The sequence below is a fragment of the Dendropsophus ebraccatus genome, chromosome 3 (genome assembly GCF_027789765.1).
Source record: "Dendropsophus ebraccatus isolate aDenEbr1 chromosome 3, aDenEbr1.pat, whole genome shotgun sequence".
NCBI lineage: Eukaryota > Metazoa > Chordata > Amphibia > Anura > Hylidae > Dendropsophus > Dendropsophus ebraccatus.
This window is the reverse complement of record NC_091456.1, coordinates 60,802,606-60,819,090: the sequence shown is the minus strand read 5'-3', so window position 1 is coordinate 60,819,090 and position 16,485 is coordinate 60,802,606. Positions and strand designations below refer to the sequence as shown.

The window sequence follows — 16,485 nt, the reverse complement described above, 5'->3', positions numbered from 1 at the left end:
TTGTGTTAAGCACCACCAGTTTACGTAAGTGAGCTCCTTGCATTAGACTCATCACGTGTTCCCAGCAATGTTTAAGCAGTACCAGAGCTGTTGTAGTGCCGAGGAATCTCTCTTTATGCCAAGTTGTGAAAATGCTTTTTAATCCCGAGTGTGAGGCAGAAGGAGAGCTGGAACTTGTCATCTGAGCTTTCACTGGTCATGACTTTTTGTCCTGTCAGCTTGCTCCATGGAGTGATTGAGAGGCCAGGAGGCCCATTAGTAGTGCTCCAAACTGTCTTACTGGATCGTGGAATGAGCGACTTAGTGCACAGGAATGGTGCAGAGGAAGAAGATAGGAGAAATAGCGCCTCCTACACAATAAGGAGTTATCAGCAGGTTAGATTTGTGTAACCTACTGATAGTTCCCCTTTTAAAGTGATCAATATATACTTGTATAAAACTTGTCCGTGTCTTCTTTCTGCTCTAAAATCACTTTATTTCATCGGTGGACAGTCACCTAGGTGAGACGTGATGGTAGTTGGGCCCCTTCTTCCCACCGGCCCTGTCCCCTGTGTCCTTCATAGACACATACAGGCTCAGTGGTGGACACAGGGGGGCGGGGCCTGGTCACATGCTCCTCCATGTCAGCAATCATATGGACCAAAACACCACAGAGCAGGGCAGCTCAGCCTGGAGAAGGGGAGTCTGATTTTAGCTCTGAGGTACACAGGGAGCTGCTGTCAGTATGTACAGTGAGTACAGTTACTAATACTGTACACTGAGCAATTCTACTATAAAGTGGCCAACCCCTTTAAGGGATTTTACAGCAGAAAGATGACACAGATGAGTTTAATACAGGTTTTTATCAAATTTACAGCATCTAAGCTTGTGGATGGTGCGAAGAACAGCACAAAGAGTAAGGTAAGGGGGGGGGGGGTGGGGGTGGTGACAGTATCTCTTTAAAGTTACACTGTCACCCCCTTTGTGCATTCTGTCATCTCTACACAGGTGTAAAGGGTAAATTTAGCAGTTTTCATACCTTATTTTATATCATACGTCATGGTGCTTGTTCAAGTAAAAAGTGATCTTTTATCAACTGCAGATTACGATAAGTAGGCATGGCCTCGCAACATTAGTGCCACTTAGCCCCACCCACAATGCCACCGTTGGCCCCGCCCCCTCGCCAGGGCCAACGGTTTTATTAGGCAAAAAGCCTCTTTCTGTCCATTATAACCTATGGAGGGGTTGAGGGGAATGAATGAGCAGAGAATCAGACCAGCAGTTTGGAGTCTGTCAGGGCACATTAAACATTGGATTCAGAGTTCTGAAAGGTCAGTGCTTATCAGGGAGCTTGGTGAGAGAAGATTGCAGGATATAGTGTTTTGCAAGGCTGCCTTTTCTCCTCTCTGTGCTCCCTCATCTCCCTCGACCCCTCCCCTCTCCATAGAGCATGATGGACACAAATCCTGCTTCATCTGAAGTGTGGGACGTAGGTAGGAACACAGCTTTTTGCGTTCAGAAGGAAACTTATTTTGCTTAAAAAAAAAACTATTCCAGAGTTTCCTAAAATGGCTTGTACTATTCATATTTTGATATATTGATTACTGAAAAAAATGACATTGAAATGAAAGTTATGCTTTAAATAAACATAGTAAATATCTAGAAATAGCTGTATGGTATTGTACGGACGCTAGTGTCATATGACAATTAGGTGGTGGGCCAATAATATTGCCAACAGAACACTGGAGTCTTATTTATTACCACTAATATATACAAAAATCTCTATTGCTTTAGGTAATGCAAGTAAAAAGTTATACTAGAAAGTAGTAGTATTTTACGTTAGGGTTTTACTTTTGTTCTGGCTTCTTATAACCGCAGATCCATGACGTTCAGAATACCTACAGACGTTGTTAAAGTATCTGAATGAGTGAGGCCTGTAAAAAAAAAAATTGTTGATCCTTTATGGTTATGACTTATTCTTTCAGGTCGGTCTTTATGTGAAGCGTGGATGTCAGAAAGGTTTAGTCGAGCTAGAACTGTAAGTATTACACTTTACAATTGTCTTTGTGTTAGCTCTAAGGGGGTACTGGGACTTGGGACCCCCTGATCTAGTGTTAATGGTTATTCTTGACTATTGGTTATCAATTTTAAAAGCCCAGATAACCTCTTAAAAAAAAAAGTATTACCACGTGGAACATTTATGGCGTTTTTGAAGGGTATGCCATAAATTACTGATAGATTCAGTTCTCACCCCTGAGATCTCCATCTATGTCTAGATCAAGGGCTCCCCAGCTCCCTTTGACCAAACTGTGGCCATTTAAAGGTGTACTCCGACTTATGTCAATAGCATTTTGTGCCAAAGTGTTAAATCATTTTAGATTTATTTATAAGTGGATTTTATTTTTCCTAATTAAAAGATAAATTTTTGCATCTAGTTCCAGGGCTTCTGGAAACTTGATAATCACCCGTGAAATTCAAGTGTCAAATAACCAGTCAACATGGTCTATCAACGGCAAGAGTGCATCTTTAAAGATGGTTGAGGAACAGGTGGCAGCATTGAACATCCAAGTAGGCAACCTTTGCCAGTTTCTTCCACAGGTAAACCTAAGTGTCAATAAATTACGATGAAGAACTATTACCCCCCCCCCCCCCAGGATAATTTATATTCAGGGATGTGATCATATGCTGTGCTTGTCCCATACATTTTGAGGAGATTAAGCAAAGGGGTGTGAAGTAGAACTGGCTCAGTTGCTCCTACCAACCAATCAGATGCCACTTTTTATCACAGTGGAAGGTGGGTTCTGGTTGCTAGGGGCAACCGAGCCAGTTCTACTTTACACCGGTTTGATAAATCTCCCCCTTAATCTAAAGAATAACAAAGCTATGTGGAACACACGGCTCCCCTCCAACACACGTTTTGCGTTAGCGTTTTTTCAATAATCCCCATGCTGTGAAGTCCTCATATATGATAACTGATGGAGTCCAGATGCCTCTCCGCCTCTGGTCACATTATGGGCCGCATAGCACGGTGGCGCGATGTGAGCACGCACCCCAATCCTCAGGCGGGTCCACGTGTCATCACGCCGCATTGCCATGGTGTTGACAACACTAATCCAGCACAGCATCTGGCAGATTCCAACTCCTGACTTCCTCTGGATCCATAGTATGTAAATGTAAGTAATGAATTAGTGACTGAAATCTGATCTAAGTGGCAGTACAGTATAATAAAAAGCGCCCCTAGTGAGTAAGTTCTGCAAAAATAGCAATGATGTGACTATTTATAATAACATGATACATAATATAAAAGCTATACAAATATATTATATGTGCATAATTATTATAACAAAATCCATGCAGTCTACAATTATGAAAAATCTATAAATATGCGTGTATATTGTGCATGAAGAATAAAAAAATATTCTTAAAGTAAGTGACAAATTACATTACAACATAAATACATAAATTACAACATAAATACATAAGAGGGTAAAAATCAAGTAAATATGCATACCTGAAAAAACATAATTGAAAAAGTGAATAAAGGATGAAAGGAGGCACTCACCAGCAGTGTATTCAGACCATCTGGCTTCTATTGCTGTGCGCAGGGGGAGCGGGGGAGACAAGGTGGGTGACCGCAGTTTCGCGGCTTAGTAGGTTCGGCACTAAGTCGCAAACTGCGGTCACCCACCTTGTCTCCCCCGATGCCCCTGCGCACAGCAATAAAAGCCGGATGGTCTGAATACACTACTGGTGAGTGCCTCCTTTCATCCTTTATTCATTGTTCATACAGCATGTTTATTTCGGATTGAGCACCATCACATACCGGACCCAGCCTGAGATAGAGTGCCATCTATTGGAGAGCCAGACAGTGCCATCACTTTTTGTCTTTCTTGTTGGATAATTGAAAAAGTGAACTATATTGTGCTGAAACAATTATAAACATATATATATATATATATATATATAATACACACAGTGAGGCCATGTTCACACAACGTAAGTTCCATACAAACGCAACGACGGCCGTGATTGGTACGGAATCTACATTGTGCTGCAGGCCGAAGGGAATCCCGGCTAGAGTGTATACACGGGGTTTACACTCCGGCCGGGATCCTTAGCAGCGCTGTAGAAAACTGACAATAAATAACGGCCGCAGAAAACCTTTTCAGTGCACACTATGGAGCAAACTGCTCCAGCCGCTCGCTCCATAGTGTGCAGTGGGGAGTTCTAATGCGGACGCGCACGGATGCACCTTCATCAGAACTCAGCGGTCGGTCTCTTACAGCGTATGAACATAGCCTGCTATACGGCCCATCGTGACCGAAGGTGGGGAGGCGTCTGTACGCCAGAACCTCCATCAGTTAACGTAGATGAGGACATCACAGCATGGGGATTATTGGCCTCCTGGAAAAAGCTAACGCGAAACATGTGTTGGAGGGGAGCGTGCACACACTTGTACACCCAGGTATATTATTGATCTATGTTCCTGACCTACTCTGACTTACCTTTAGTTGGGGCGTACATAGTTGAGGCGTATGGTCAGTTGATGGCATTATTTATCAATATGATACATTTTGCTATTTGCCCTCCACACCAGCGCTATATTTTGGAACATTAAGCCAGTGATTTAAGCCCAATTTAGATCATGCACAAAGGACCAAACCAATAGGTCTGGGGTTGGTTTTAAAGGGGTTATTAAGCATTAGAAAAACATGGCCACTTTCTTCCAGAGACAACACACTGTTAAACTCCATTGACTTCAATGGGACTGAGCTGCAAAACCTACATCCAAGCTGGAGACAGGTTTTTCTATTGCTGGATAACCGCTTTAAGTTTTTTAATTGATATATAGGACATCTTTGCATTAAATATGACCATGTACCTGCGTTGGTGTTTATATTTGGGTCTTTTTTAACCTCTTAATGACCCATGACATATTTTATACGTCATGGCGCCGTTAGGGGGGTTCAAAGAGGGCGACCCTGCTCTGAACCACCGCAATGTTGGCAGCTTTCTGCAGCCTGGCTATTAGCGGGCATGACTGATCGCCGCCCTCGCTAATAAGGACATTTAAATGCAGCTGTCGGACATGACAGCTGCATTTAAAAGCCATGCAGAGCACCATCCCTGGTTTCTACTGGCAGGATCTCCCCTCCGTGATGTGATCACAGAGGAGAGATCTCTTCTTCTGAGCCGGCCGTGGCTCAGCGTTTGACTGACGCTGATTGCGGCTCAGCAATCCATGCATCTGGTCTGCTGTAGACCAGAGCAATACAGCACCGATCTGATGAATCTGTGCTGTATTAAGTATACTACACTGATCAGTGTAGTTGTATTAAAAGTCCCCCAGGGGGACTTCTAATTAATGTGTATGTTAAAAGAAAGTGGTTTTTATATTAATAAAAAAATCCCCTTCCCTAATAAAAGTATGACTGCGCCGCCCCCCCCCCCCCCCCCCCCCCTTTGCTTTTTATTTTCAATTGCGCCACACATTTTTTTCTCTGGTTTCACAGCAAATTTTATGCAAAAAAAGCGCTATGGTCTTTTAAACACAAGGAGGAAAAAAAAGAGCGCAAAACTGAAAATTGGCTCAAACCGTAAGGGGTTAATAAAGCACATATGTTATAATTGACATTATGGTTGGATGTGCGTTCCTTTTATGATACACAGCTTTAGTGTTCTCTAGATTTGTGTGTTGAACAGCACTCTTTTTTTCTAATTATATAATGGTGCCCACTTTTTTCTTGGTCTCTCAAACAAGTCCCAAGTATACACTGGGAAAGCTGCAGGGAAGCCTGTAAATGTTAGTTAGTTGTTTGTCAATGAGCTATAAGTGCAGCCAGTGTGAGGGCTCGGAATTTTGTTTTCTGTTTGACTTGAGCAGCAGACAAGTGTATTAGGGAATTTGAGGAATCATCCTGAATGTCTAGATCTTCACTGCTTGTTAATATCTTACAGGATAAAGTCGGGGAGTTTGCCAAACTGTCTAAAATTGAGCTGCTTGAAGCAACAGAAAAGTCCATTGGGCCGCCAGAAATGTACAACTATCACTGTGAATTGAAAAACTTCAGGAAAAATGAGAAGGAATTGGAGGTATTCTATTGCTTCCTTAAAACCTAACCCCATTTGCAGAGAGACATTTCTGAGACCTTATAACCATAAAATGTTGTAGCTTGCTTTTGAGCACTTTTGCCGACTGTCCAATGTGAATGCGGCCCTTCCAGCTCTCCCCTGACAAATGATGTTAGTGGAAAGAAGGATCAGGCATGTTAGATCTTAACAGCCCAATCCTTTGGCAACAGCTTACCTTCTTAGAACACGTGAACTCTCAGCTGAATGTAAATGTCTGTTGGGTAAACAGGAGTGATAGCTGTGGGCTGAACTAACGTTTAGCCAGTATAATTCTTTGAACTTTCAAAATTTAAATCAACAGTAGATGTGAAATAAAGCAAGTTTGCAATTTACATTCATTATTTTTTTTTAGTTGTCATTGTAATGGCCCAGAACAGTATTTTTCAGGCGTCTAGAGATGTATTTTTTGCTATTGGCAACCTTAGACAGTCTGTATTAGGACCTATGTATTTGCTGCTCTTCCTTAGCTCTCTTGTAGTGTTATTGTTTTCTGCTATGTATTTATTTAATATGTTGATATGTATTAATCTCTAATGAGACAAGTGTTGAGCTTGATCAGTGCTCCTCCCCTGCAACATATCACACTCTAGTGATTGGCCAGGGGAAATCTAGCTCCGCCCACCTTTTACCCAGAAGGGCTGTGCGGTCTTGTCAGTGACAGTTGGTAGTCTGGCATTGTCAGAGTCACATCTTAGGCTAGGCTTAAAGAAGATTAAATAAAGATTATTTCATTTTAACGGTGAGTGCCCTCAAATTATTCTCTACTTTTTGGATTTACATCTTAGGCTAGGTTCACACTGCGTTTTCAGCGTCCGTTTAACGGATCCGTTTTTTTTAACGTCCAGAAAAATAGGGTCAGCAACGTTTTTTTGTCCGTTTTGGTCCGTCAAAAAAAACGGATCCGTTTTTTTTTACAATGGAAGTCAATGGAAAAACGGATGCACACAAATGAATCCGTTTTTTGCAATCCGTTTTTCATGCGTTTTTTGCAAAAAACGGATGCGTTAAACGGATGCTGAAAACGCAGTGTGAACCTAGCCTAACCTCCCTATGTCACCTCAGTAATCCTGTCAGACTTCAACCCCCTAACCTGTTTCCAGTCAGCCATAAGGACTAATACTTGTTTTCTAAGTCTCAGCAGGACATCCTCTGTATTTATTAGTGCCTGCTGTCGGATTGGTGAAGTGATAGAGGGTCTCCCATTCACCGTCCACATCTTTCTGGCTTCCAAGTCAGTGTGTCCATGCGTCTTCCTCCTACATGATAGCGAGCGTCGACAGCGTCAAGTCTCTTCAGTAACTTCAAGTACCTATTCACACGTACCTTATAAAGGTAGAAAGTTATAAAGTCTCTGGAACAGGTCTGTATTTATCCACCAAGTCTAAGCTATAGTAACCAAGGTAACCCTCCCCCTGAAGCAAAGGACTCTGATCAAGCCAACAGTTTGCCATCATTCGATGCCCCTGTATTGGATAGTATATAGTTATCCTTCAAGTAAAGTCTTGATATACTTTCACCACTATTGTGTAAGGACTTTTATAAAAAATTATACGTCCCTGCGTGTATGCTGAAGAAGACAAGGGCCCCAGCACCCTCAGATCCCACCGTGACAGGAAGGTTTCAGAAGGTGAGCCCTAAGGTTGCACTACACCACCCAGCAACACAATACCCTCAGCATATTACCATAAGGGACCACATTACCAAAGGGACATGATAATTTTTCTTGGCGTCACTCATAGGACACTATATTATCATGCTGTAAAACAAAGCTGGACTTACCAGAAATCCAGGTCCAGTCTCCTGAAGGCCGATTTTCAGACTTTTGCTGGTTAAAAAAAAACAGTCTAACCACAGGAAGTCTGACCAGTACAGAGAGTCACGGCTCACTGTGGCTGTCAATCACATGACTGTCTTCTCTGTGAGTGCTCAGATGGCCTGGGAAGCACGAGACTTTCTGTATTTAAAAAAAACAAAAAAAAAAAAAAAACACAGGTCACAGGAAGTTCTGTGTTCTCCATAATAAATAAAAAAAAGAATATAAATTGCAAACTTGCTTTATATCACATCTACTGCTGATTTAGTTTTCGAAAGTTTTTACAATAGTGACACTTTAATAAATAATACCTTTTATTTTAATCTCTAAGGATACATGTAAAAACAAAGAAGAAGTTTTGGAGAAACTAAAGCAAAGAAATGAAAGATATAAGCAAGATGTTGAAAGATATTACGAGAAGAAGCGCCACCTTGATAAAATAGAGATGCTGCAAAGAAAACGTCCTTGGGTGGTAAGTCTGCTTTAATCTGCATTTCCATAGGCTGTTTGTGGTTTGTCAGTAAACAGGTTATCCAGTAATAAGTTCTCCATTGTGATATCGATATCAATCAATATGTTGCTACTGCTCCCCCCACCCTTTTTTTTTTCTTTTACAGGAATATGAAAACGTGCGGCAGCAACATGAGGAGTTAAAGCAAAAACGAGACGAGATAAAAGTGGAATTAAAGAGGACACAAGAATCACAAGCTCCACTCAATCAAAAACTTACAAAACATGACAAGCTACTCAAGCAGATTGATGGCAAGATCAAAGAAAAAGTTAGATTTTCTCTAAAAATATGTATTTTAAATATTAATCTTCACCTTCAATGGTTGTCAGGTTTTGGTCATACTACTTTCTGAGAATTATGAAGTCTAGAAAATTGATTTAGGGTCCATTCACACATATGCAATCTGCTGCAGATTTGATCCTGAAGATGTCATTGTAACTAAATGATTGAGCACAGCATCTGCTGAGGATCATGTATGTGTGAATGGACCTTTAAATAGAAATTAAAGGGGTTGTCCAGCAAAAATATTTTTCCTCTAATCAACTGATATCAGAAAGTTTTATATAGATTTGTAATTTACTTCTATTAAAAAATCTTAATTCTTCCCATACTTTATCAGCTGCTGTATGTCCTGCAGGAAATGTTTTATTTTCAGTCTGACACCGTGCTCTCTGCTAACATCTCTGGCCGAGACAGGAACTCTGTCTCGGTTTTCTATGAATCCCCATAGAAAACCTCTCCTGCTCTGGACAGTTCCTGTCTTGGCCAGAGATGTCAGCAGAGAGCACTGTGTCAGACTGAAAATAAAACATTTCCTGCAGGACATACAGTAGCTAATAAGTATGGGAAGACTTCAGATTTTTTAATAGAAGTAAATTACAAATCTATGTAACTTTCTGATATCAGTAGATTTAAAAGAAAAAGATTTTCGCTGGACAACCCCTTTAAAGTCAGTAGTAAATGTTTGGAATTTTTTTTATGACCCATTACAAAATATACATCTTTCTAAACCCAGAAGTAAATTATGGCTGGAAATAAGGGGAGTCCCTCAGAATACTGACAGATATTACTTCTGACATAATTAACTCCTTCTGCACCATTTGATAATATGGTGCATGGGTTGGGGGTGTTAAAGCCAAAGTTATGTCCACACTGTTAGCAGTTGGTATCTGCTGGGATTAAAGATAACTTCCTTCTTGGCTGTTTAACCTCTTAGATGCCACAGTTAATAATAACTGCAGGACCTATGTGGTTTAAAAGGGGGAAGACTTGCAAGCTCATCTGTGTGATCACATGAGGCAAAAATCCCTAAGTTTGTCATATATGTAGAGATGAGCGAACCCGGCTCGGGTTCGAGTCGATCTGAACCTGATTGTTCGGCATTTGATTAGTTGGGGCTGCTGAACTTGGATAAAGCTCTAAGGTTGTCTGAAAAACATGGATACAGCCAATGACTATATCCATGTTTTCTACATAGCCTTAGGGCTTTATCCAACTTCGGCAGCCACCGCTAATCAAATGCCGCACGTCCGGGTTCGGGTCGACTCGAGCATGCTCCAGGTTCGCTCATCTCTCTCTCTATATGATGAGGGTAGGTAAACAGACAATCGCGCATTAGAGAAGTACAAATTAATTACTGAATGAGGGACCTGCTAGCAAGAGCTTACAACCTATAAGGAATAGGGTTGAGACTAAAGGCATTTGTTTAATGGCCCAGCCATAAAGGTGGATGATAAGCCAGACAATCTGTGTGCAGATAAAAAATACATGGAGCTTAGAGAGACACTACTGACTGAAGGAGAGGGGGGGGGGGGGCTTGGTAGAGTCATTTAGGGGATGTCGAAAATGCCTAAAGAGGTGAGTCTTTAGGGATTGTGAAGAGACCCAGCAGTAGATCACCCCTCTAATCATTATATTAATGAGGACCATTCCTTTTAATATGCCTCATGTGTACTAGACTTGGGCGACTAATCAAATTAATTCTTGCCTACTGGGGCTTGCCTACTATATGGGGGAACAGTGGGGGCACTGTTACAGTGGAAAGCAATACAGTTTCTGTCTCAAACACAATTAAAATAGTATCTGAGGCTGAAAGAAGAAAAATTTTCTGTTTAGCAAAAAAAAAAAATTTTTATTGAATCGTCCATAATCTTAAGAGTGCGTGCACACTACGGAATCCGCATGGAAAATTAGTTGCGGATTCCGTCGCTCATCTCCGTCTGTGCCATAGACTTCTTTTCATGGCCTGGCCCATTCTGCCGTCTGCCGAAAGAATTGACAGCGAAATCGACAGGGTCATAGAATGCCGTCTATGGCACAGACTGAGATGCACGCCGCCGCAAGCGGTGATGAGCAACGGAATCCAGAATGGGTTTTCCGTGCGGATTCCGTAGTGTGCACGCATCCTTAAAAATGTTTTTTAGATTTTATTTTTTGGCCATATTCCCCAGCCCTAATGTATACTTAGACTTAGAGTTTTATTAAAAATAATTTTAATGATACGTAATGGATATAACATTTCTTTATTACTTTCAGGTTATTGAAATTAGGGATACCTCACAAAGATGCAAACAAAGACAGGAGCTTTTAGAAAAAAAAGATAAAGAGGTTAGTATTTTCATACCTTTTCATTTCCAAGGTGATTATTTTCTTTTCATTTTCATCAGTCCTGAATGTTGTTGTTTAATCTTTGTGTAAATTAACAGATAGAAGACGTTCAGCAGAAATTAAGACTGAGAAAAGGTGAAGAATTAGACCGGCAAAAGAAGATTTCTACTATTCATATAATGATTAAGGACTGGGAAAATGAGTTGCAGTCTATGGTAAACCAGGACAGACTTCAACCAGAAATTGACTCCATTGGAAGGGAGTTGTGTTGCATCCAGGATGAAAAGTCAAATGTTGAAAGTGAAATGAGTGACTTGCGATTTGAGATGCAAAACTTGGAGAGAGAAAAGAGAGGTAGTCTTATTTTGTATTTAAATGTGTTTATTAAATTTTCACATATAAAAACACAACATAAACATATACTCGTTAGGTGCTGTTGATAAGTGCAAGCATGAAACATCAGGCATATTGTGACACAAACCGAGAAGGGCAACAAGGACATAGCTTGCCATTGTATAAGGGAAAAATATACGAGCAAGGAAGTAACAAGGAAAACCAACTGTATTCCCACCGAGCAGGGAAAGTCGTCTGCGTCTATATAACCGAATATGGCCCAGAGTGGGTTCAAGGGAATATAATTGACCAGGTGGGTGATAGAGAACGACCCGATTTTCTCCCAGAACGAGCGAATCACCGGACATCCCCACAGGCAATGATAGATATCCGCTCCCTCCTCCCGGCATCTGAAACAAGCACTCGATTGGTAGATACCCATCTTGCATCCTCTAAGCGGGGTTATATATGATCTATGGAGCAGCTGCAGTTGCATCTCCAGATAACGGCTGGGGGGTAAATATTTAAGGGCTCTCGCGTGGGCACGAAGGAGAGTGGACAAACCTGGTATATCCTGTGACCATTTATTCAGTGGGGCCGAGGAATTTCCCAAGTCCAGTGGAGAGTGAATGAATTTGTAGTAGAAGGAGGTGTGGCCTCGCATGGTGGGGGGGTGTATCAAGGCTTTTCTAACATACGGGGACCAGTCTAGTGTGTGTATTTCTGCAGTAACCTTGGATATGTAGCTGCGGGCCTGTAAATATGGAAAGACGTGAATATCTAAATGTGGGAACTTCTCTCTAAGCTCAGGGAAGGAGAGGATGGCCTGGGAATCGGTAGTCTTTATTTTGACCTGTTTTGTTAATAGTTTGTTGTTAGAAATGGCAATAACAGAAGGAGCTTGTCAGGTCTTCTGGGTCTCGCCCACCAGGCTCAAAATCTGATGGGTGAGTAGAACAACGTTCTGGCGCTGTTCTTCTCGATTCTTTGTGCACTGTCTATGGGTGGTATTCAGTCACTGGGGGAAAGCGATGCAGCAGCTTACACAATCACACTTGCCATGCCCTTCTCCAGCTTTTGATTAGGTAATGGATAATGCAAAATTGCTTACTTTTGGGATCTGGTCCCTTTCTCCTTCTCACTAGTTACCGACCACCGCCGGGGTATGACACCGCTTGTTGGTTGGGATCCTCACAAGCTGGTGATTGTTTTTAGTACTTCTTTGTCTCCCTCTGAGATCATGCATGTCTCCAGGGCTTGTGGATTGTCCCAGTGGAGACAAGTGTAAACTCAGTGGGAGACGCAGCAGTGCAGAGCCAAACCAGGAAGTGGTAGGCGGCAATGCCGAGCTAAAACCCGACTCTGAGGATACGGCTAGAGCTGGGGCTATGTGGTCATATCTGGTCACACAACTAAAAACAACGGTATCGTGCAGGCTGTGATCACGCAGCACTGTGGCTCATGTAAGTGAATGGGATTGTGTTGAGAGCCTCAAGTAGCTGCAGTCAAAATGGATTCCTTGTGACTTTTCAGCGCCGTGGAGTCCCAGCCTAAATTTCTCTTTTGGCTCTATAGAGCATTATATAAAGAAATATATTTTTACCGTATATTGCTGAAGTAATGCAGGTCAGAAGTGGATATTCTAAATACTTACATGCTAAGCAGATCATCATGTTGTTGAGTCCATATCCTTCATAAGTTGGAGACCTTCCCTTTTCCAAACATGACAATCCCAATCTCTGTAACCAGTGCCACCACTTTAGCACTTACTGTGTTGTAAGCTGTAGGATGCCACCCAAATAATACCCCTATTCTGTTACAGTAGTGCAGTCTCTAGATAAGAATATGGGGACACCAATAAAAAAAAATTGGGATCATACTCCTCATGGTGTCATCAATAGTTTGATTTCTTCATTATACAGAATTTACTGTAATCCAGAAATACTTTGCTTGGTTTTGAAAAAAACAAGTGGGTTTTATTTCTTGTAAATCATAATAAATGGAACCCTGAGTCATGTAAAATGGGTTAAAGCAGTGTTTCTCAATCTTTTCAACCCAAGTACCCCCATGTGATGAGATGTCCCAGCTGATTTCCCCCCAAGGATGCGATTGATTATAAACATTAACTAAATTAAATTAACTAAAGGATAAGGCTGAGATCATGCTGCTGCTCTAGGTTTTGTAAAAAGGCCCTGTCAGCAGTTAATTCCCAGATCAGATTCCCCCCATAACAATGTGATTGATCTGCATGTCCTAGTAGTAATGCTCAAGTAATGTCAAATACTAATACCACCTGTAGCAAGCTATGGTGGCCTCTGTAGCCTGAAACAATGCCCCTTCCCCAGTAGCAAAGCCCTCTTGCCCAATAATGTGCCTTGTGGCCAAAAATACTACCTACCCTGTAGCCAGATATAATACCTCCTGTAGCTAAATGCAATGTTGCCTGTAGCCTGGTATGACCCATACAACCAGGTATGCCTAGTGCAGCCAGATATGCCCCATGCAACTAGGCATGCTGTGTGTATCCACATATGCCCCCAGGCAGTCAGATGTTCCACTTGCAGCCAGATGTGCGCCCCCCCCCCCCCCCCCTAAGCCAGACGTGTGCCACTCTTCAGCCAGATATTCCGTTGTTAACCAGGTATGACTCAAATGACCAGGTATGCCTTCCGCAGCCAGATATGCACCCTGTGATCAGGTATGCTCCATGCTACCATATATGTCCCTTGCACCTGGATATCCCCCTTATATCTGCTTATACCCCCTGTGGTAAGATATGCCTCCTGTAACCAGAGATGCCGGATGCCCCAGCAGCCAGATGTGCCCCATGTCGCCAGGTATGCCCCCCTCTGCAGTTTGATATGCCTTCCCCTGTGTTCTGGTATGCCCCCATACCGGGCAGGAATGCCTCCTCCCCTCGAAGAATAGGAGAATGTAAAGAATGCAAGAATGTTAGCGCTGCCCCCCTTAACCTGCTGCGGCTGTAGAGCCCCACTTTAAAATTCTGCTGCGCGTATGTAAACCTATTGAAGCTGACAGTGCCGGGAATAACGGCGTGAAATCCGCTACGATTCCGCTATGTGTGAGCCCACCCTAAAAGCTCAATTATTTTGGACTTACCACAGGTCTGAAGGTTCTGAACAAACACTGAAACAACCCAAATGTAATTTTTGTCCACTACTTTTATTTTTCTTGTACTGATACACTGATGATTGTTTTTGCTTCTATAGATCAATCTAATCGGATACGGCAGTTTGATAATCTGTTAAATTTGAAAGAAGAAAAATTGCAGAAGAGGTTTGCAGACACTTACAATGCTGTTCTGTGGCTCAGAGAAAATAAAGAGCGGTTTAAGAAACGTGTGTGTATGCCCATTATGCTTGAAGTAAGTGTTGTCAATAGAGGGTAATAAACTTATATACACACACACATTTAGGCTATGTTCACACAACTTAACTTTTGTATTAATCACGGCCGTTGTTGCCGATTTGCAACAAGGGCCGTGATTGATGCAAAAATTACATTGCACTGCAGTCGGAGGGAATCTCGGCCAGCGTGTATACACATTGTGTACACTCCGGCCGGGATCCCTAGCGGCCTCAGGAAAAACTGACATGTCATTGAATAGTGGCCACACAACACTGACAGCTCACACAATAGAGAGTGCGGCTCCGGCCGCACTCTCCATTGTCAGCTATAGTAAATTGGGATGCGGGTGCACACGGATACGCCCACATCCTGAGTCAATAGTAATGACGTTTATCCCAGCTGGTACTGCAGTACCGGACAGGATAAAGTTCACAGACACCGGCCGTTCTGTGACACGGCCGGGTCACGGAAGGGCCGGTGTCTTACGATGTGTGAACCTGGCCTTACTCATAGCATCCTCAACGATATATATTAAACTTACATGCTTATAGTTTGCAGGATCACTTTTTGACCCCCTAAAAAGTGTAAAACAGACTTTGTTTACATAAGCTGTAATCATCTGGTCATGTCATGAACTTGAAGCTTCAGTTTGATGGTTGGCTAAAAGAGTCCACAGTAGTCTGCTGTTGGCTGTCAGTTGTTCCCTTATAGTTTTCAGACAATGATTTGACATTGTACAATCAACTGCAGCATTGCTCTGGGCACTTGAATCGAGACAACACTGCAGTACTTTGCATCAGTGCTAGAGCGTGGCGGTTGTCTTTACTAACCACGAGTGCGGCTTTGCCTGGCACTGCTGCTCAGGCCTGTTAATTTAAATGGCATAAGGTACAGTACCAGCCACATATTGGGTACTTTGTAATGCATGCAAAAACAATAAAGGGGCCTTGGTTGGTCTCTCCTCCCCATGGACTATACATTGATGGCCTATTGTGAGGAGAGGCCATCAATTCAAAATCCTGGGCAACACTTTTAATGGCAGATTTGGAAATTATTCACTACTTAGTGTCTGAGACCATAGACACAATCCTCCACCTGTAACATCCCTGTGAAACCCAGGTGTAAAAATGGCATATTGTCCAGTCTATATACATTCTAGGTCGTCTTGTTTATTTGTACTGGTTTCTGTCTCTTGCACAGCTTAATATGAAAAATCACCAGCATGCCAAATACGTGGAAAATCACATTTCTATGAATGATATGAGAGCCTTTGTGTTTGAATGCAAAGAAGATATGGCACTGTTTTTGAAAGAGGTAAGGAGCACTGTAGAGCACTGCTTCTCCAGTCCTTATTCCTCATGGCCCACTAACAGATCATGTGCTAAGGAGATCCCGTACAAAGAACACCTGTGATAAAACCTGATGTATTTGGAGTATAATTATATCACTTGGGAAATAGTAAGAACATGACCTGTTGGTGGGCCATGAGAACTGGAATTGAGAAGCACTGCTGTGGAGAATAAGTACAGCATTGATTGTTGGGGAGGGGGGAAATTTTTATATATATATATATATATATATATATATATATATATATATATATATATATATATATATATATATATTTATTCATACCCTTTACACCTGTGTAGAGGATTCAGAATGCAAAAAGGGGGTGACTTAAAGTGTCACTTTAAGTTTGAGCTTCTTTTTCCTACGCAGTAGTAATCATGCTCATAAG

General features: G+C 42.0%; 1 protein-coding gene across 1 annotated transcript in view; it reads left to right on the top strand.

Moving 5' to 3' along the window:
* SMC5 (structural maintenance of chromosomes 5) overlaps positions 1 to 16,485 on the top strand; it is a 68,973-nt gene that overhangs the window by 8,345 nt on the left and 44,143 nt on the right. Inside the window, exons 3-11 of the mRNA XM_069961861.1 lie at positions 1,965 to 2,017; positions 2,415 to 2,577; positions 5,938 to 6,072; positions 8,256 to 8,396; positions 8,542 to 8,703; positions 10,971 to 11,042; positions 11,141 to 11,396; positions 14,606 to 14,760; positions 15,945 to 16,058. Coding sequence (XP_069817962.1) covers positions 1,965 to 2,017; positions 2,415 to 2,577; positions 5,938 to 6,072; positions 8,256 to 8,396; positions 8,542 to 8,703; positions 10,971 to 11,042; positions 11,141 to 11,396; positions 14,606 to 14,760; positions 15,945 to 16,058 — 1,251 coding nt within the window. The remainder of the gene's footprint in view (positions 1 to 1,964; positions 2,018 to 2,414; positions 2,578 to 5,937; positions 6,073 to 8,255; positions 8,397 to 8,541; positions 8,704 to 10,970; positions 11,043 to 11,140; positions 11,397 to 14,605; positions 14,761 to 15,944; positions 16,059 to 16,485) is intronic.